Here is a 20357-nt window from a genome sequence, read left to right on the forward strand (position 1 = left end):
ATTCAATTCTTGTTCACATGTATAAACCAAGCTTATAATGTCCAGTTGCACGTAGACAGTTTCAGTTTGAAGTGATTAGTACCAAAAATCAAGAATATTAATTCACTGTTTAACTGATGGTGTACAGGCTTTTTTAATCCAAAATGGACTCCAAACCAAGACCCAATCTAAGTCATGTATTGCACCAAATCGCCATACGGTACATGCACTTATTAGCATTGATCAAGAAGGTACGATTGAAGATGTTGGGACATCATTCTAAGCTGCAGCACTATTCATTGGTCATTGTTCCAGAGATTCACACGTAAGGAGGATGTCGTCCGTCATTATAACTGGCACAAGAGACGCGATAATTCCCTCCAGCATGGCTTCATGCGTTTCAGCCCCTCAGATAACTGCAGTCCTTACTACCCAGATTGCACCATCAACCTCAAGCATACCCACTACCATTGCTTACAGGTAAGCTCATCACAGTTTGTGAAAACAAAAAACCTAGTTTATGGCCTTGTCCGTATCACTTGGCTGCAGCTTGAAATTACACTGAGTATATGATAGCCATGTGTACTTTCAAGCTATAGCCAAGCTAATTCAGACATGGCCTACAGTATGTGGTAAGTATCAGCTTTGAACCTGCAGCTACAAGTAGTGTGCATGTCATTTTGGCTGGTAACCTGTTTTTGCTCAGCAAGTATTTTCTCCAATTTGCACCTGTATCTAAAAGTCTTCATTTACATGTGCATTGATATCCATGACAAGTCACATTACCTGATGCTCACATACGGTACATGTACATTGTATGCCTGTTAAATACTAATTGGGTGTTTTGTGCATAAATTTCTGTTACTAGAGGTTTTTTATAGTATACTGTCAGGATCAAAGGTTTTTTTGTAAAAAAAAAAACAAGTCAAACAGTTCACATCGGCTTTGCCATGATATTATGTTGGGGCATGGTCCTTAACCCTATTTTTGACCTCATGGCACATACGCATCACATGATTTGTGTAAACAGCTGTCTGACATGGTACAGATACATCTAGGGAGTCTTGACTGGGCGTGGGAGTTGAGTTTGTCCTTCACAAACTCGGAAATGTACCTCGTGTTTAAAGGGTACCATGCAGCCTGAAGAGTTAACATCATGCAAGGTATATGTATCTGGTGCTTAACAGCTGAGATTGATCATTTGTAGAACTGTAATGAGGCATTACATTTGACTGCCTCGTCATTGCCAATGATGTTTGCCTGGGAGCCTTTTGAAGTGGCTCCCTATTATTTCATTTTCTAACAGAGGTGCCCTTGACCCTGAAAAATTGTCTTGCCCTTCAAAGAGCAAAGTTTAAGTCTAATTTCAGGAACATTTAGTCCAGGAAAATATTTGTCACCACCAGTTATTTGTTAAGTTGGAGGATTAGTTACAATACCACCTGCATTTTTTTTCCTGGAATGGACTGATATATCTATTATTATTCATTTCCTGTACTGAAATTAAAGATCTTCATAACACCAATTGGTGTTATGAACCAGTGTGTAGCTGGCATTCCTACATGTATACATTTACAAATACCTGGACTGGAAAGAATGTCTGCTTTTAGACTTTCAAAGAAAACCTGATAAAAGTATTTCCTGAAAACTAACCACAGAGTGAAATACATGGAGTCATGATGGAAAGCATGTCATTGATGCATGTCAGGCTAGGTTGGACTTACACTTGGTCCAAAGTGGTGGAACTCAAGTCTCATGGCATTAGATAATCTGAGAATTTGTTTGAGGCATATTATTAAATTTTGTTTTTCAACCTCCACAAACAATCAGAGTGGCTGCAACAAGGTCTACACTAGCACCTCCGATGTCCTGACCCACGAGAACTTCCACAAGAAGAACATGTCCCTCATCAATGAGGGCTTCCAGCGCTTCCGGGCCACGGAGGACTGCGGCGTGCCCACCTGCACCTTCTACGGCCACAAGACCACACACTTCCACTGCCGCCGCCCAGGCTGCGACTTTGTCTTCAAGAATAAGTGCGACATCGAGAAGCACAAGACCTACCACATCAAGGATGACATCTACCGCAAGGATGGGTTCAAGAAATTCAGCAAACACGAGGTTGGTTTTCCAATGTTTTCACCTATTCGAGCCAGCCCAATAAAATGAGTGAAAAGATGCCAGAGCCACTTTTATGTTGTACAGGCTTTAAAAAGAATCCTAGTAAATGGAAATCGTCAGGAACCTTCCATATTTTTCTCCTACACAATGTCCATTTCCATCAGCATACCAAACTGAATAATAAACAGAAGCTGAGACCTCAACTTGTTCTTTTTCATGCAAACTGAAACAAACTTACTGAAAGATAGGCTCAAGACTAATTTTCTGGCATCCATTCAAATTTTCATAGATCTGCCACCTTTGACGGTAATGTTCCAACTGCTTTTCTAGTCTAGCTTCAAACCCCAGCTTTATTGTGTGTTCAGTTTCTACACTGGAAACAAGTGGCACTTCTGTTTATTGGATGTTATTTGCCCTTTTTTGCATCACTTCAGAAATGCAAGTATAACTGGTGCAAATACTCCAACAACACCAACCACTTCCACTGCATCCGCAAGAACTGTGGCTTTGTCTTCACTGCGGCCAACCAGATGCAGTCCCACAAGCGTAAGCACGACCGGCGCCAGCGCATCCTGGAGTACGAGGCAGCCCGCCACCAGCGAGGGTTCTCGCTTCGGCTGATCCGTCCCAAGCCAACCCCGAGCATGTCCGCCCTGAAGCGCCTCCGAGACGTCCCTGAGACCGTGCTGATACAGGCGGACGGATCGGTGTTGCCCCAGCGAGTCAAGCCCCTGGACTACCTCTCGTCTCCCTCCATGGTGGCGTCTACCTCCCAGTCAGCCCTCACCCCCATCACTGTGGCCGGTAATCCAACAACCACGACGACTGCAGAGACGGACAAGCTTCCATCGGCTTTTGTCAGCATCAGCTCAGGAGGAATGGCTGAAGAGGAAGGACTGAGTGACTCCCTTAATTTGCCGGTTGCCTCTCACATTTCTCCTCCACAAATAGGTAAAAAAATTACATATTTTGGTGGTTTTTCTGTTTTCCTTGCTGAACAGAATTCCCAGAAAATCTTTCGTCACAACTGAGGTCCATTTTTGGCTTGAACTTGCTTGATGTGGATAATTTTTTTTCTTGAAATGTTCATCATTGCCCAAAGTAACATGCATGTTTGTGTGTACTGAGAGAATTCTAAAGAGCAGCTATGACGGCCAACAATTACCCACTCCTGTACTCCAACATGGCACCCGATGAAAACCCTCCATTATCCAGGCACAAAATGTCATCCTTACACTGACAGATCCTGGAATGGGCAGGGAGTCAGTTACCTCTTCGTCCCCAGCCCCGCCAGCGGCAGCAGCAGCAGCATGCATCGCCCTGGCCACAGCGGCCAGTCAGAGCAATGCAGCTCCCGGCCGTGCCGCTAGCAACACCTTCAGCAGCTCGGGTACCAAGGAGGGTAAACCGGAAGAACCCTGGCAGAAGTACCTCAAGAGGTAAGCAGGGTGTCGCCGACAACTTGGATGAGCAGTGACCTACACCCTTCATCATTGAGTTCGTTCATTTGATTCTGTTGTACCGCAGTTTAATGTCATGTGATTCATTTTGTTTCACAGTTGCATGGCTAGAATATTGGTCTAACACTGTAACATGTCTTCATAAAGTCTATACCACTATAACTTTTACCCTGCCACGAGCCATTTATAATCCTTTGTGCATTTTTTGGAGACACTCAGCTCTGACACTGTAGTTTTTCTGCATTTTCGTAGCATTGGCTAGTGATCACTGCACCGGTCATTGCGGCTGCGTATTGTGCATAAAGACAGTGCCAAGTCAACTCAAAACACCGGATGGCCTGACCTCAACGCCAACTTTATCAGTCATTGTTGCAGTTGCTGGTTTTTAACTTGGCTTTGAATGTCCAGTGAGCCAACTAAATCAAAATGCAGCTGTTTTGAGCAGAAGCACCCCCTCATCGGTTGAAAAGAGCCATGCTGGTCAGGGAGTGTTCATTTTGTTGGTATCGACACGCACGCAGTGCATGCTTTCATAGTCGTTTGTGAACCAGTGAAGTGCAGTTCCCACCAAAGGACCTCTCTGTTGCCAGGAAATGTACCCTGTCTTGGTCCAGCTTGGGGCCTATGGTATTTTCTCTTTAGGTGGCCATAGAGTCAATGCTGGTCTGCATTATTGGCTAAAATTGCTCCGTTCAACTGACACATTGTAGCGTATAATGCAGTTAGATTGCCTTCTTCTGTAAAGAGGATTATAAAAGGCTCATGGTCAGTGTAGTGTATTTCGTTGTCTTTTGGTAGTGCCATATTATTTGTTTTTATGTTTTGCATGGTGCACAGAACGAACTCTAACCAACATGTAGTCAGCTTGAAAACCGTCACGAATAGATACTTTTTTTTAAATTAGATGGCTTCTACTCGTTGCTTACTATTGGTGGGACAGCCAGTTGCAATGTAGTGGTGCTTTTCAAAATCATTCCCCCAATTTTGTCCATCAATGGAATTCTTGTCTCCGCATACATTAGTGAAAGAGACCGCCAGCTTTTTGGGGGGAATTCTGTCGTATTTTCTTCATTCCAGACATCGCGAAATCCATTCTTTTACTTTCATGTACCTTGTTGGATTGTTGTTTGTAACTACATGCACCACCATGGGGGGAGAAAGAGACATCACGCCGAAAAGAAAATTGCATTTGCTTTGAAATCTCCCCCTCTCCCGGCATTTGGTTTGGTCCGTACAGGTTCACAGCCAATGACCCCTGCCGACCTCGCTGTGAGCTGCTATACAAAGATCACTACCACTGCAAGGTGGAGGATTGTGGGGCAGTCTACAAGTCCAAAGAGGGCGTTAACAAGCATGCTAGGTAAAAAAAAAAAAAGACAAGGGGCTAAAGATAATCAGCCATGCTTTATCTGCTTTGTGTATAAAAGGGGATTTCTGTCAGTATCACAGGTCAAGAAATGCTGTTCTTAATCCAGGGGGATTTTCTTGCAGTATGCTGTTAATGGATGGACTGCAAAATTTTCACCACATGAGATTAGATGCAAACTGCAAAGACGGAACTCCTGCTTTCTAGCATAACCATCATACCAAACTTTTGCAGATGTGTCTTGGGCTAGAATTGCTTTGCACATGTACTGTGGTTGACTTCACTATACCGAAAACTGATCCAGTATGGTGCTGTTGCCAAAGCAGGAAGCCAAATCATTGATCCAGCTCCTATTAAGTTGCAGTTATGCACAGAGCAGATGAACATGTATTTAGAAGAAAGTACAGACTCTAACAAGCATGCTATGCATAAACTGGAGATGATAGGCAATGTACAAGCCAAGCAAGCTGCATGTACATGTAACTAACACGCTGCATAGGAGCTCAAACTTTCAAGCTGCATTAACAAACAAGAGTACAAGTAACCATGAAGTACTTGATATGAAAAGTGTACAAATAAATCGGCTAAAATTGAGTGCTTTCAACAAATGAAAAAGGATGATACAGACAGCACAGTTGCACTGAAGTGGTCTTGTAGGACGATGTGAGATTGTGAATTGCATGAGTGTGTGTTCCGTATGTGACTTCAGACCAGAGTCCACGGAAGAAGGACGCTTGCAGAGTACCCTGGCAACTCTTGATAAAGGCCAAACAAGACAAGGAAGGTCAACTGGAAATCGGGAAATTTGTCTTCGAACAAACTAGTGTTTCTCATGGTTTTGTGGTCTTGTGAGTTCTTATCTCCTTTCACTTGCATGGTTGTTCGATTGTTGTGAATCTTTACAATGTCCAAAATTGCAGTAGAACCGTTGGAGCACTAAGTTTGTTTGATATATTAATTCTACCAAAACCCGGTAGAATTCTGTGTCGTTTTATGTAGACATGGCTGTTCAGCCATGTTCAATTAGTGCCCAGTAATCAATCGCCTGTTGATTTTCCCTTGTACCCAGGATTTATTTTATGTACTGGTTTAAACGTGGCAAAATTGTTTTGGGGATTGGCAAGTGGCTGCAGATTGAACTTGACCTTTGCTGCCCGCACCTGTAACGTTACAGAGCACCCTCTGTTGACTGGCAGTAATCTCCAGCTCTTGTTTGGAAAGATTTAGAAGAAATTGCTGTCATGTACACAAATCGGTGCTGGAAAGAAGTAATCTCAGTTTGGTATGCAGTGTGTGTATGATATTTACCAAACTTTGGTTTTTTGGCTGACCATAGAGCAAAAGAGGGCGCCCTACGCCATTTATAGATATTGGTTTACAAGAATAGGTGCAGTTATTTTGGCTGTGTACCAAGTGCTCCTTTTGACATTGTCAGCAGTGTAATTCTTTCATATTGGTCCCAGATACCACATGCTATCAGACGAAGCCAGTGATTTGGGGTTCCAGTACTTCCAGCAAGGAGAGAGCTGCGAGGAGCTGTTTCCAGGATGCTCATTCAGTCCGCTGGCTCACTACCACTGCATGTGGGTGAGTGTGCATGACGACCAGTAGCAAAGTTAACAAAATAACAGTTGTCGTAATGGCAGCAGGGTACCAGCAAGATCATACGTGGTGGTAGTGGTAACAACATCAGCTGCAGCGTCATCAACAGCAGGGTTGATTGTTGGAGCTGAATCGTCTGCAAGCTGACAACTCAAAACACCCGCAGCTGGATCAGTTGCAGAAGGGCTTGATTCAAAGCTTCAATAAACAGTCCCGAGTAAGACTTTTACCCCAGTGACCCGTAGTTCAAAGTTTCTTGCACTTTTAATAAACTCAACTTTTCGTCTTACAGAGCTTAAAACCTGGCATCTACTGTGGCGAGGTCGTCCACACTGGTAGCTCGCTCATGAAACCTCACTATGAGAAACACAAGATGAACCCTGAGCTGGAATCCATTCACATCTCAGCAGTCAGCTTCTCCGAGGCCCAAGCCCAGAGCACACTCAAGGCCCCGACCACCCTAGCTCCAGCTTCCAAATCCACCGCGACTCACACCCAGAGCTGCGATGCTAACGAGGTCCCCGGTTCGGTGCCGGTGACCGATCTACTTCCGAGTACTTCCTCCCCGGGGGTGGCATCAGGTGAAGGCTTCATCACCTGCGAGCCCGACGTCTGCACGGTGGAAGACTGCCCACACCGAGCCAAGCACCACTACCACTGTACCCGGGGAGATTGCCAGTTTGCCACTGAGAACCAGGACATGCTGAGAGACCACAAGGTCAACGAGAGCGTCATCTTCCAGAGCTTCCGGCAAATGAGTCGTAAGATGGACTGTCGCCGACCAGGCTGTAAATACAACCTCCTCAACAAGCACTATCACTGTCTTCATCAGGGATGCAATTTCTCCTTCTTACAGGTGCGCATTACATTATACTCTTACATTACACCATGAAACACATTGGACATTTTGTGAAGTTTCCACTCCACCTGTTTTATTGACATCATTTCTTGTTGTATCTTTTCTCTTTGTAGATTCAGCAGATGGAGAGCCATGGCCGGAAACACATGAGACGCATCTACGGCAAGCACTTCAACAAGCCCGGAGGCTCTCTGATAGGTCCACAGCAGCTTGTCATACCCATGGTTTCGGCCAGCTCAGTACCCTTCTCGTCAGCTGTGTCCAACCAGATTATGTTCTCCAGTGCCGCGCCCATCCTTACGCTACCCTCATTGACACCGAGCGTGGTGCCCAGTATGTCATCAACTAATGCAGCCATCATGAATGCCGGCAGTCTTGGGTTGATGAGTGTCGGAAACATGGGGGTGGTCAATCAGGTCGGAGTACCAATCCAAATGATCAATCCCACAGTTCCGACCAGTTCCTCCAAGCCATTGCCGCCATTCATGATCCCACTGTCACCACTTGACGACGAAGATGTCAATGGTAACCAAGCACAGCCAAGCACCAGCCAGAATTACGACGACCTGGTTCAGCTCAAGTACCAATCTCTGGCTCTGAAGAATCCGGAGGCAGCGTATGCCGGAATGGTGCCGACATCTCGTAAGCGGTCTCTAAATTTGATCGAGGAGGACCCAGGAGCCCCTTCGGGATACAAGCGCTATAAACGGGGACCTTTAGATTCTATGATGATGGACCGGTTCCGCCGCTTCGACCGCAGCGAGTCCTGTGGTGAGGACGCCTGTCAGTTCAACATGACCACCACTCACTACCACTGCCTCCATGAGGATTGCACCTACCGCTTCGCCGGCAAGACCATGATGTACAAGCATGCCCAGCACCACGACCGGGTCAACAGCATCATCCAGAACGACTTCCGGCGCTTCAAGGCCAACCACGAGTGTGAGCAGGACAGCTGTCCCTACCAGGGCAACAGCACCCACTTCCACTGCCTACGCTGCACCTTCGTCTGCACGGACTCGGGCAAGGTGGCGGTGCATCGCAAGCAGCACGCCAAGACGGACACCATCTCAGCGGCAGGCTTCAAGCAGTACAGCAGCGCCGAGCCCTGCGGCTTCATGGGTTGCAAGTACACCCTGAGGTACTCCCACTTCCACTGCAATAGAGACGGGTGCACGCAAGGTGTGATCGGGATGACTCAGATGGAGACCCACAGACGGAGACACATGCTCAATGTACGCGTCTAGTGAGTCGGGATGGCAGATCATGTGCAATCCAAGGTGAAGTCAACTGGCACGAGTCGCATTTCTCATTGGTCACCCCTGTGCATCATAGATACCTAGATACTTTGGTTTGTTCCCTGTGAATCATAGGTGCATCATAGGTGCATCCCTAAGGCCCATCTTAGGTACACTTCAGTTGCATAGTAGGCACTCTTCAGAAGCATTTGCGTTGTATCTTAGGTGCATAGTTTGGTTTTATTGTAGGGGAATGTAAGTCACAGATGCAGTATAATGCAGTGTGCATGACCGGTCGATGTTCTATCACAAAGTAGGTGCATGCAGCCTAGTAGGTGCGTGCAGCCTAGTAGGTGCATGCAGCCTAGTAGGTGCGTGCAGCCTAGTAGGTGCATGCAGCCTAGTAGGTGCATGCAGCCTAGTAGGTGCATGCAGCCTAGTAGGTGCAGAAAGATAAATCACTCTTCTCACTTGGTGCCTTTAAGGTGCATCAAGATTCAGCAGGGTTGTGTTGAAATGAAGCAGGACAGGCAAGATGGTAGCCTGGGGTGGCATTCGCTGCATAGGTGGTCCCTCAAAAGCACAGGTGGAACAAGCTTGTTAGTGGCAAGTCTCGGGTGCATCACAGGTGTGCCACAGGTGCAAGGTTGAACATTTGACTGGTTCATTTAGAAGTACCTCCCCAGCTCATTGGATATGCCATGTAACCTCCGCAGAAAAACGATGAATTATAGTAATTTAAGGGGTCCCAGAAGCAGCATATTAACAACTCCCTACTGCCATAAAGTTTTATAAAATATGCACGAGAAGATGACCTATAGTACAAAAATGTCTTCTCCAGTTAATACAACCTTAAATTAGAAAGTCGTATATGCAAGTAGTTTGTAAAGTTATAATGCCCTTAAAAGTGTTTCCACATTGTGGCAGCTTATTTTGAAGTAATACAAACTCAAGATTTGTTCCAGTTCTGACACAGGAAGATTCCAGCAATATGTTTAAGTTTCATGTCTATCCGATAGAAAGAGAAATAAAGTCACAATATATTTTGACAAACAAAGAGACTTTTTTATTTCGCATCGTTGCACTGAGCATAACTGTGCTTGTCTTCCTTCTGCACCAGAATGTTTTATTTTATGGCTTTTATTATTTTAGAAACATCCAAAGTGCCAACCGAAAGGCCTTCCTACAAAAAACCCAAAAATATGAGACAGTTTTTTAATTACTTGCGGGAGTGTACATATCTCAAGGCAAGCAACACTTGGTAAACTATATTTGATGAGCTCTCAAAATGGAGACATTACTTTAGCTGTCTTACTTTCCCTTTTTCTATGTGAAAACTTAATCATGAGCATGTAAATTCCTGAAAAACAGGTCATGTGACTGATACCGGCATCACACGACGAATCTATGTGATGCATCATGTGATATTTGACAGAATGATTGGCCCTTATGATGTGTCAGAAATTATGGCTTCACTGGAAACGAAAAAGATTGTCTAAATGATTGTTCAACTGTAGTAGACAAACAACGAATCGAAAAAAAAAATTATAATTGACTTGTTCTTGTCTCTGTATCTTCAGTGATGATTATGCTGTTGTACTTCTTGAAGTCTTTTAACATAGAGCAATATGTACAAATAAGTGTCATGTGAATTAAATGTGAATGGATAATGCTTATCTTAGCAATAACATTGTACAGAGGATTATCAAGGCGAAACTGTAGACCGATTGTAAATAGTGTTAGCTGGAAAAGTTGAAGAAAAATAACAGTATTAAAGAGTGATTTTATTGTTTTATCAAAATCTAATTATTCTGAAACAAAAATTATAACCAACATTGGAGAGAAGAAAAGTTTTAAGAGTTATGCCTATTATTAGACTTGGAACAATTTCCCCTCAAACCTGGTATGCAAGAATAGGTTGCATTTAATTTAAAGTTACCCAGTTTTCCTGCATATTGTGACAATGTTTTGAAACTGCATTGCTGAAGCATCTTCCCAGCTGTCTCTGAATACTACCAGACTTTCCAGCCACAACAGTTTGCTTGCATCAGACATTTGGTTTTCTGTGGGTCCAGAGGTTATCAAGGAAGTGGTTAGCTTCCAAAATTTTTCTAGCAATTGGTCTGTGGGCAGATAGCTTTGCTGCAAGAGCTGGTCTACTTTCAAATTTAAATCCAAAAGTACATCATGCTGTGTATTTGGTTTCAGCTGACAGCATTTAATCGCAGACACATACATGCATGTAATCTTTAAGCGATAACTCAACTTACTGTTTGTATTGAATATTTATGGCATTTGCCAGAAAGAGCAAATCAAAACATTAAATACTATTTCTTCAAAGCAATAACCCTTGTATAAATTGTAAATCTTCTCCAAATATCTGAATCTAATTTTCTCTTTATCAGTGTCATCTGTAATTAATAACTCAAAATTCTATCTATCAAAAAATCTGTAAAGTAACTCTCTCTTCCACCTTATTCATTAATCAATGCATATTTTGTGAACTGTTGGCAATCATTGTCATTGAAACCTTAGTAGTAATATTTTCTTCCAACTATCAATACTTGTACACTTTCTTGTTCCTTTTAAATAACTCATAACATACTGAGACATTGTGTATGCGTAGTTTAGACACAGCATTGTAGTACACATAGTTTAGTCTTCCTTTGTGTTGTGCCGTTCTGGCTTCCAGAAAACTAATCAAATTTCAAGGAATATATTCACCAAAAGTCTAAGAATATTCCCCTCCAAGTAGACATTCACACTGATCAATGATGTAGTGATCTTTCTACTCTTTGGATGGAAAGATAAACCACAAGTACTTAAATCCCCGAAAGAAACATTTTCATCAATCAAAATTTGAGAATTGAAAACTAAAGTTAGACTATTGTTGACCAAAACAGAGCCTATCATTTTGTACCGTAGTTAATGTATCTCTATGCAATGTTTGGTGAATTTGTTCTCCATTCGATTTCTGGCAGTGTGACTGTTGTAAACCAACTTTCCCAGGGTGTTTTTGTACGTGTATGTGTCATTACTTGACATTGTTTACACCATTATGTAACACACTACTAATGAATATTTTTGAAAATTTGCAAAAAAAAAGAGGAAAATAGTTCAAAATAAAAAAAAAATCTAGGGCCCAAATACCACTTTCATTTTTCTTATACTGATTAGAAATACCAGTTGAATCAAGTGGAATGCCAGCACCAGCTGTTTAAGGTAGAATATTTTTGGATTTGCTATCACAACTTCCTTTGATTTCCTTTGATCCTGTAGTGTGTCATTTCTATTGAAATGTGGATGCTAATCTGACTCATTGGTGATATTTATGATCCAGGTTAGAGACCACCACGGAAAAGATGATGATCTCATGAATGCTTCCTGAACCTTGTGCAAAAATGCAGGCACTTTCAAAAACAATTTGGATTTATACTCAAGGGTTTGGGCATTCTGCTTTGATTATTATCAAATGTGTAAACTTTCTTTTTAAGAAAAAGTTTTATCCAACCAGGGTATGTTAAACAAACGCAACCGGATTTGATAGTAGGGGAAGAACTCAGTTCCTTTGCAGCATTTTTGGACTGTTTAGGTTAGATCCCAAAAGGCAGTTTGATATGGTTTGGAACCATGTGGGTTTTTTGTTGGTGAGAAAGTGTGTTTAGCCAGTGAAAGAACCATTGTAATGGAATGTGTTACTGCCTCGATCATTTTCACTTTGTGAGTTTTTGGTCAAAAAATGGCCTCGGACTGAAGTGCACATAACTACAGATTGCTGAACGTCAACCTTTGCTGTGAGGGTTCAGACACAAAAACTAGCACCCTGTTGTGGTCCGTGATAGGTCAGTATTTCCACACTCTAGTTTAATGTTGTGGAGGTTTTGTCTAGACTACATCCAATCGCCCTCCCTGACTATTAGATTGCCCTTCCCCTAGTACCCTTCATTTTGGCATATCTTCCAGAAATACTTTGCATTGGTGACGATATTGTATACCCGTGTGGAAGTTGCCCAGTACGTGATGTGGAATGCGAAGTTAATTGCTGTGAAATGAAGTTAACACTGTGCTTTCATTGGAATATTTCTGTAGAGCGTAACATAATGAATAGATGAAGTTTCTTACATATTTGTAAAGTTTTGAATTTTAGAATTGTTTACATGAAAATACACCATATAGCATAAAGTTTCAAATACATAGTGTTGACAATTTTCATTGTATAACTTCCCGTAGACATACTGGATATTGCTTTTGCTATGATGTGTAATTTATTGTAGGTATGGTCAACAAATTTGTGAATTATTTTATAAAGGAAACAAAAGTTGTAAAGTTATGATAGCAGCTTCCGACAGATTCTAGTTGTACCGTACTCTGTGAATTTGTAAAATATGTAATTTTTTCCCCAGTTTCTCCACAAATTGCATGAGTGATAAGAATTAACAGTGTACAAGAGAGATTTCTCTGAAAATTATCATAATCATCACCAGTTGGACTGTTAAGTATGTATTCGGTGTTTTTGTTTACTATAATCCATTATAACTGTGGCGTGTGTGATTTTAATATAGAGGATTTTGTTGTGAACTTCCTCATATATACCTGTAGTTAATATGTAAATGCACATTGTTGCCCATAGTGATTGGCCAGAGCTTTGATGACATCACGAACTAAGGTTGTGACAATTGGTGGAATGTATGATGATGTCATTAGTGTCAGAAACCAAATCCTGCTATTGGCTAGCAAGGCATGGGGTTAACAAAACAGGGTTGTGATTGGTTGAAGTGTAAAGGATGTCACAGTCACTTTCTCAGAATTTTCAATCAGATTTTTACCTTATTTACAGGAAAACAAAGAAAAGAAAAATACACTGATGTTAATCTGCTGTTGCGCTTAATAAGTTGAGCACAAAGTCAGCATTTAGTTTTTTCTGCACCAGTTGCAGCTTTTTTTTTGAGACCTCCAATTTTGCTGCCTGTTAGGAAAAGGCCTGGCAGGTGTGACGTCTGTTTATTGCAGTGCTAGCAAGTATTTATCCTTAATAATCACAGAGGAATTTGTTAAAAAAAGTGTGCAAAAATGATTTACAAGGTGTGCATTCCAGTAGTACGTTATCTGTAGCCGAGTTGTAGTTTACGTCTGTGTATGCAGTGTTGAATGTGTTTTTAATGTGATTTTTCTGCTTGAAATTTATTTGAAAAGTGAGTGGCAATCATGAAAGGGACATTTTAAAATAAATGTTTCCCTTTTCTTTTCTGTTTTAGTAGTGCTTGAAAAAATATGAGTCAATTGTATGAGTTTTTTTTTTGTTGGAAGTGCAAATTACTTTATCCAATTCTTTTCTACGTGTCATAGGAGTAGTGATGTCAGTACTTTCGATATTCCTCATGTATGAGACCAGTTTGATGAGACTTGATTTTGATTTTGAATGAATGTATGTACATGTATATGATTTAGGTAGGCAGAAGTAGCAGATACTTCATGTGTTGTGCATACAGCACCATGCCAGCCTTGTTCTGTCAAAGCATAGGGCTTACTTTCTGTTGAAGCCATTAGCATTAAGAGACCCAAGCTAAAGTGTTGCCTGGCTGGCGGAGCACTGATTTCACATTTCTGAAGTGAATTAACGCTGGATTGTTCTGGTTTATATCTGTGAATGAAAAATTCAAATTGAAAAAATTAGACTCTGACAAGATTATGTTTTTCTCTGAAGGGACAATTTTATTTAATAGCTGCACAAGACTGTAAAATACATATAAAATTATTGGTATGCACATGGAACACTTCTAGCAACAGGTGTATTTGTTTTTAATAAACTAAAAGTACAGAATACTAACATTGCTATTTCCTTTTCAGAGTGAACCATAATTGATATTTCTCTTTAAATCTCTCCTATATTTAATTGAATGTCTTCCCAGTCGATTTTTTTTAAGTTGAATAAACCATAGAAACCAAGAAATGTTCAGTGTGTTAATAACTGTGTCATCTATCCCTGGGTGAGCCCTATCCAAGTGTGTTGATTATACCTCAAGTCTCTTGGAAAAGGACTGCGTCTTTTGCTGCCAGTGCCCCTTTGCTCTGCACTCTCAACTCGTTACTTGCAGCTATCAAAACTGCTGAAATTCACAGAGTAATTTTTATCGACTAATCAATGGCTTCATTGGCCCCTCCCCTTTCAGAACACCCTTTTTAACATTTGCAAACACCAATATAATCCAAGATCAAAGTTTCACACAGCAAATTATTTACATTATTTAACTTCAATAAATAGTAAGCAATTAGCATTAGTTATTTACAGGTTTTTCAATTATACATGAAGGTTATCAATGAAGTATTTCAAAACACTATACACTGTAAAATACTTGCACACTATGCACTATAGCAAAACTTCAAAAATGGGAGAATTAACTATGATACAGTTTTCTGGTCTAAAAAAGAATATGGACGGAATTTGCTGGTTTGCCCTGCAAGGAATTGAATTCTTCAAGTCTACCGGCTGCAAATGAGTTTCAGTGGCAACTTTGTCATCAAGATTGATCACTTTCAGCCATGACTAATTACAAAGCAAATGAAGATAACTACCATTTCGGTTCTGCAATTTCTGCGAGTTGAAAACAACTGAGAATAATATTTATAACCTTTCTGTACATTTGGTTGTTTGGGGGAAATTGGAGTTCCTGGGTTCATCAGCTTGACTTGTTGAAGAAGATCTTGGAAATGATCACACCAGTATCTATCACAGCAGGAAAGGCACTGCAGAGATACAAATAGACACTTAAAAAAACATTCCACTAGGCCTGTGCCGGGTACCCGGGTACCCGCCCGTCGATTTCAAAACCCGGTTCCATTTTTCCGGGCCGGGTATCCGTAAAAAAGTAAATAAATTCGGAACAAACATTCATGCATAAAATGTCTGTGAAATTTCTTACTGAAGGACAGACTTCATAGAAAACCACCGTGCCGATGAAAATCCGGTCCCGCAGTCATACATGAAACTTGAATTTGGAGATCGACAGCTAATTTTTTTACCCACTCCGCCCATTCCACCGCAAGTCGTTTTCCTAGTTCCGGAATTTCCTAGTTCACAAGAGCGAAAAAAACACTAAAATTCACGGGCGATAGGTCACTCGCTACGTGTGATTTTAAAGATTTCTTTAAATTGAATAGTCATATAAACCTTTGCATCTAATGTCCGCTTAATCAAAATGACTTTTTTAGAGTTTCCGTTTTTGTTAATTTAGCGAAAACTGCAAGCTTTTCCCCACTCTCGGCTCGCGCGGCGTTACCACGCAAAGTCGTTGCGAACTCAACTACACGGGCGCAGCAGAAATGTATGTGACGTAATGGGTTCGTCAACTGTGCGGCGCGGGGAGGATAACGTTGATAGCTCACTGTTCAGTTTAAAAGTCGAGTCAAACCGTACGCAATTTCTACCTTTTTAATTCATTAGAATTCTTATTTTTCATCTAATTTTCTCAAAATTAAAAGATTCTCTATTAGAAAAGCAACTTTTTACAATGGTTTTGGCTGAAAATGGATTTTTCGTGTGGTTACTTTTTATTTGTGAAGACGTTTTTGTCTCGATCCTAAACCGATCCAGAACTAGGAAAGGTGTCATCATCACTTTCGTCGATCGATCCTGTGAATCCAAATATAAAAGCTTAGATTTCGAAAAAAAAAATTGAAGTATATCCAAAACACAAAGTTGACTTCTGACCATATTTCACTCGAATTTGAGGATTTTTTAGCTGCAGGAAAATGACTGTACCAAACCTATATGAACAAGAGACCGAAGGAGTTTTGTCTTATGAGGGGGGAGCGCTGTTGATGTACACTTGCATGACTGTATTTGTAACTATCAAACCCTGTCGGCCTAAATGACTTTTGTGCAGAATAAGTAGTGCTTACTGTTTGAATTAAGAGTATTTTTGTCAAATAAAACAATATGAATGAAAATTACTTTATGTCGGGATTGACGACGAAGCGAGAGCGGATTGTGTAATATTCCTGCGGTACTGGGACTCCACACGGCGTGCGGTAAGTAGTGATCACGCACAAATTGTGCGGTTGATCGGCCTCTTTTGTAATCAAAGCACTAAATGTGCGCTACAAACCCAAAGAGTCAGAGAACCAGTTTAGTTAAGTTTTATACTAAGAAATATTCCGTTTCAAAATTATTTTTAAATTAAAGCAACTTGAATTCCTCAGTGATTCAGCGGAACTGTGGATGAGGAATTGACCAAAAAAGCAGGAATGATTTTTTCTGTATGTACTAAAGCATTTCAAATCCAAGTATTTTTTCATTCGAAAAAAAAGGAAATGTTGACAGGTGCAAGTCATAATACAGTCGGCCAATCAAATATCACTTGTCGAAGTACTTATGCATTAAAATCTCGACAATTTGAACCTCAGGGGAATGGAGTTATCCTGAAAAAGTATTTATAAAACTAAACCACTTCATCGTGGTACGTACCTTCGTGTGGCAAAACTTTCGTATCGCTTAGTCATTTAACAACGTGGAGCGCTGCTATTTTTTTTCACTTGGGCTTCCTTATGTGTGGTCACATGACCTTTCTTTTTACGGTCACATGGCTGCTGCTGTGTCAGCGATTGGACTGCCTGAAGGGGACTACAATTGGGCCCGCGTTACAATCAGGTTAGTTTCAGCGTCTTGAAAGCCAGCATTACACAGTTGCAGCTACGTTGATTTATGCAACGTGCTGGTCCTCGTCAGGAAAGAAATGAACTTGCGATGACTCCTGACCCTATCTAGACTTCCGATTCTTTCAACGCCGTTTGAAGCATTTTGGTGGCGGTTTTTTGAATCAGAAACTTCAAAATAAGTGGATGTAATGGTGTGGGCATTGTTCGACTTACGGTGGTATTTTTGTACATAAAACTTTGAGCCTTTTAACCCGTGACGTACATAGCACTGATCTGGTCCGCACGTGACACGACCAGCGCTCACCATTCGTGCACGCCACATGCGTTCCGCGTGTCCGTGGTCATGCAGCATCCGGGACATTTCCTTTGAGCGTTTGCAGGTGCGTATATCATGTACGTGGTTTGCAGCCCTGTTCTTTTTTCTGACGTTTCCCGTGAAGATTTGTTTTTCTGTTTCATACACCCACACAAAATTTGAAAACTGAAGGTAACAATTTCGTTTGATAAAAAGGTAGGAGAGATTATCTCCGACGTTTAAAACAATGTTCTGCTTGCTTCCTAGGTACCAAAAAGAACTGTGTTTCGGGCACATGATCCACCGGGTTGCGCGCAATGCCATTATCAGGCGATCTCTTTTCCGGGTACCCGGGTACCCGATGTTAACAAAAAACGGGTACCCGGTTCTAAAAATACCCGCAAATGCACACCCCTACATTCCATACCATTTCCTGTTACAATACCGTATTTGACTCTGTGGTTTTTTTGTATCTACAGATCAATGCAAACCTGGCACAGAACTGAACGGAATGGAGAAAATCTGGCTATCAGTGACATGACCACCGACAGACGGATAGCCTTGAGCAGAAGCACCCCCTCTTCAGTTGAAAAGAGCCTTGCTGGTCAGAAGTGTAAGTTTTGTTGGTAGCAATGCTTACGCAACGCCTGCATTTCATATTCCTTTGTGAACCAGCGAAGTGAGGTTCTCACCAAAAGAGCCTCCGTTGCTAAGAAATTCGTGCCCTCTCTTGGTCCAGTTCAAGGCCCATAAACAACGAAGACAGACGACTTTAAACAAGACAGTGAATGTAGTCACACAGCAGTTTGACCATTCAGTAACTCACCTGCAGCATCCAAACATGTACCAGTAAGTGTTACAGGGCCACACTTCAAAGAGAAAGTAGGACAAAAATACGGCTCCCACGGAATGAGCAGTGATGGCTAGAGTGGTCCAAGTTAAGAACACACAGAAAAGCGTAGATTGTTGCTACCAGCAAGCATTAAGCCAATCAAAGAAGAGAAGCACAAGTATAATTTTTAATTTGAGGGTAAGGTGGTGCTTTGAAATACGCAAAAATTACTTTGGGTTGATGCAAAAAAGGAAAAATCTTTCATTTTTATCTACTGAGTTGCCACTGACATTTCAACACTTCTTTGTACAATCATGAGATTGGCAAAACGATGTTACAGGGACTTCAAACAGTGAAAGTACTAGAGAACCAAACTTTAAATGTGACCACGTTTGGATAAAAAGTTCGAAATCTGACCATGTACCAGCCTTCAACCAATCCAAGCTCAATGAATAATCTTTAAAAGGATACAGAACAGCGACTCCATGTTGACAAATATGGTGACCCCTGACATGAAGCCAGCCAGCTCCATGACGATGAAGATGAGTGACAGAATTAATCCCGCTAGAAACCTGTAAAAAAATAAAGACAAAGTACACTTTCATGTCACAAACGATGGAAACTGACCCTCATGACAACGAATTAACACAACCAGCTGCAAATTCAACCCTGACTCCCTCAACACTCTTTCCAAATCCTCCAAAGTTTCCCACTTTGAAAGAAACCGGTGAAATGTTATTTGCAAATTGATCTCTAGGGAGAATCAAGCCAACATTAAAGTCACAGTGGCTAAGCTCCGTATTCCTCAACCCTGCCAAATTCTCCACACCTCCAGGCAGATTCAGAAGGCAAAACTCACCCCCTATCAGCACTGTCATATTGCTCTTGAGAATAAGATGCTGGCAAACATGCTTTCAAGTTGGCATCCTGTTTGAACAAATAATATGAAATGAACTGAACCCTGAAATTGATACCTTTCTTCAATCAAAAGACAACAAACTTCTACCTTCGCATCACAAAAGAGGACCTTGAACAAAATAACCAACTTACCCGGGACCACAGAATGGTTATGCTAACTACCATGTGGGCAATGATACACAGGAATCTGGCTGGAATAAGGTGTGTGAGACCTGCCATCTTGTAACTTCATCCACTTGAACTTCTCTATTCACAAACACGGTAAAAACAAAAGTAGGTCTTAGGAAAGACCTTTCTTTTGCTGAGGTACATGTACAAATGCACTTTATGTCAACCATGTCAACCAAGGGTTAGCAGACTATGGGCAAGGACCATGGCAAAACCAAATAACAGCTGAAGGGATTTTCACATACTTTATGTTAATGAGGTTTAATCATTTTAAAGCAAATTCCAACATGTCACAAATGTAGGCCCCATGTCACCAGTGTGTGGTCACAAATATTACAAGCCAGGCCAAAGATACATGAAAGACTTTATACAGTTTCATTCTATCTTTACATTGTCTCCCTGTGCTAATGATTCAGAATTTAAGTGCTTAACTATTTTTAGCAATACTTTTTAAAACAAAAAACAAGTAGGGCCTAGGGGCCTATTATTGATAAATGTTGCCAGGCCCATATACCCTGAAATATGTCTGCATTCTCGACGTCTATGACAGTAAATAATATTATTACTGAAATAGTTTGGTCCCCAGCAGTTAACACTCGGCTCACATTTCACCACTGCTTAAAACCATTTATTTGGCTATAGGCACCTATTGTGAACCATACAAGAACTGGTGTGTTCTCAAGACGTATGTCAACAATTCTCAATTTTATTCAAATTAAAATTCTTACAATATTCGATGACTTCTGCGCTTTCTCCTGTTCTCCAAATGGAATGCAACTCGAAAATGGTGGATGAATGTTTTGGACCAGAAGAATTAACTCGTAGGGGGAAATATTTGAAATCCCCCCCGTACTTCCTTTTAAA

General features: G+C 41.4%; 2 protein-coding genes across 8 annotated transcripts in view; one reads left to right on the forward strand and one right to left on the reverse strand.

Annotated features, from left to right (window-relative positions):
* The window catches only part of casz1 (castor zinc finger 1), a 63381-nt gene extending 48806 nt beyond the window's left edge, over positions 1 to 14575 (forward strand). For 4 of the 7 annotated variants that reach the window (XM_022234558.2, XM_022234556.2, XM_022234557.2 and 1 more), the window contains 8 exons: positions 295 to 459; positions 1810 to 2100; positions 2535 to 3051; positions 3344 to 3539; positions 4798 to 4920; positions 6390 to 6513; positions 6821 to 7384; positions 7501 to 14575. In XM_022234558.2, the coding sequence (XP_022090250.1) occupies positions 295 to 459; positions 1810 to 2100; positions 2535 to 3051; positions 3344 to 3539; positions 4798 to 4920; positions 6390 to 6513; positions 6821 to 7384; positions 7501 to 8634 (3114 nt within the window). In that variant the 3' untranslated portion in view covers positions 8635 to 14575. The remainder of the gene's footprint in view (positions 1 to 294; positions 460 to 1809; positions 2101 to 2534; positions 3052 to 3343; positions 3540 to 4797; positions 4921 to 6389; positions 6514 to 6820; positions 7385 to 7500) is intronic. The other 3 variants (XR_015427928.1, XR_002598176.2, XM_022234561.2) reach the window with 3 other exon arrangements.
* On the reverse strand, positions 14312 to 20331 carry tmem107 (transmembrane protein 107). Its single transcript, XM_022234562.2, has 6 exons — positions 20222 to 20331; positions 19458 to 19571; positions 19267 to 19334; positions 18879 to 18979; positions 18402 to 18498; positions 14312 to 15369 (listed from the first exon to the last, which is right to left on the reverse strand). Exons 2-6 carry the CDS (start codon positions 19542 to 19544, stop codon positions 15303 to 15305), a joined length of 420 nt encoding a protein of 139 aa, XP_022090254.1. The 5' UTR covers positions 19545 to 19571; positions 20222 to 20331; the 3' UTR covers positions 14312 to 15302.
* Positions 20332 to 20357: the final 26 nt, after the last annotated feature.

The sequence above is a fragment of the Acanthaster planci genome, linkage group LG16 (genome assembly GCF_054643075.1).
Source record: "Acanthaster planci isolate LZ-2023a linkage group LG16, COTS_SCS, whole genome shotgun sequence".
NCBI classification, from domain to species: Eukaryota; Metazoa; Echinodermata; class Asteroidea; order Valvatida; family Acanthasteridae; genus Acanthaster; species Acanthaster planci.

Coding starts and splice junctions, on each gene's coding strand:
- tmem107 (XM_022234562.2), bottom strand. CDS start 19,544: ATGGCAGGTCTCACACACCTTATTCCAGCCAGATTCCTGTGTATCATT. Junction 19,335..19,457: donor TAACCATTCTGTGGTCCCGG/GTAAGTTGGTTA, acceptor TTGTTCAAACAG/GATGCCAACTTGAAAGCATG. Junction 15,370..18,401: donor TACATGTTTGGATGCTGCAG/GTGAGTTACTGA, acceptor GTATCTCTGCAG/TGCCTTTCCTGCTGTGATAG.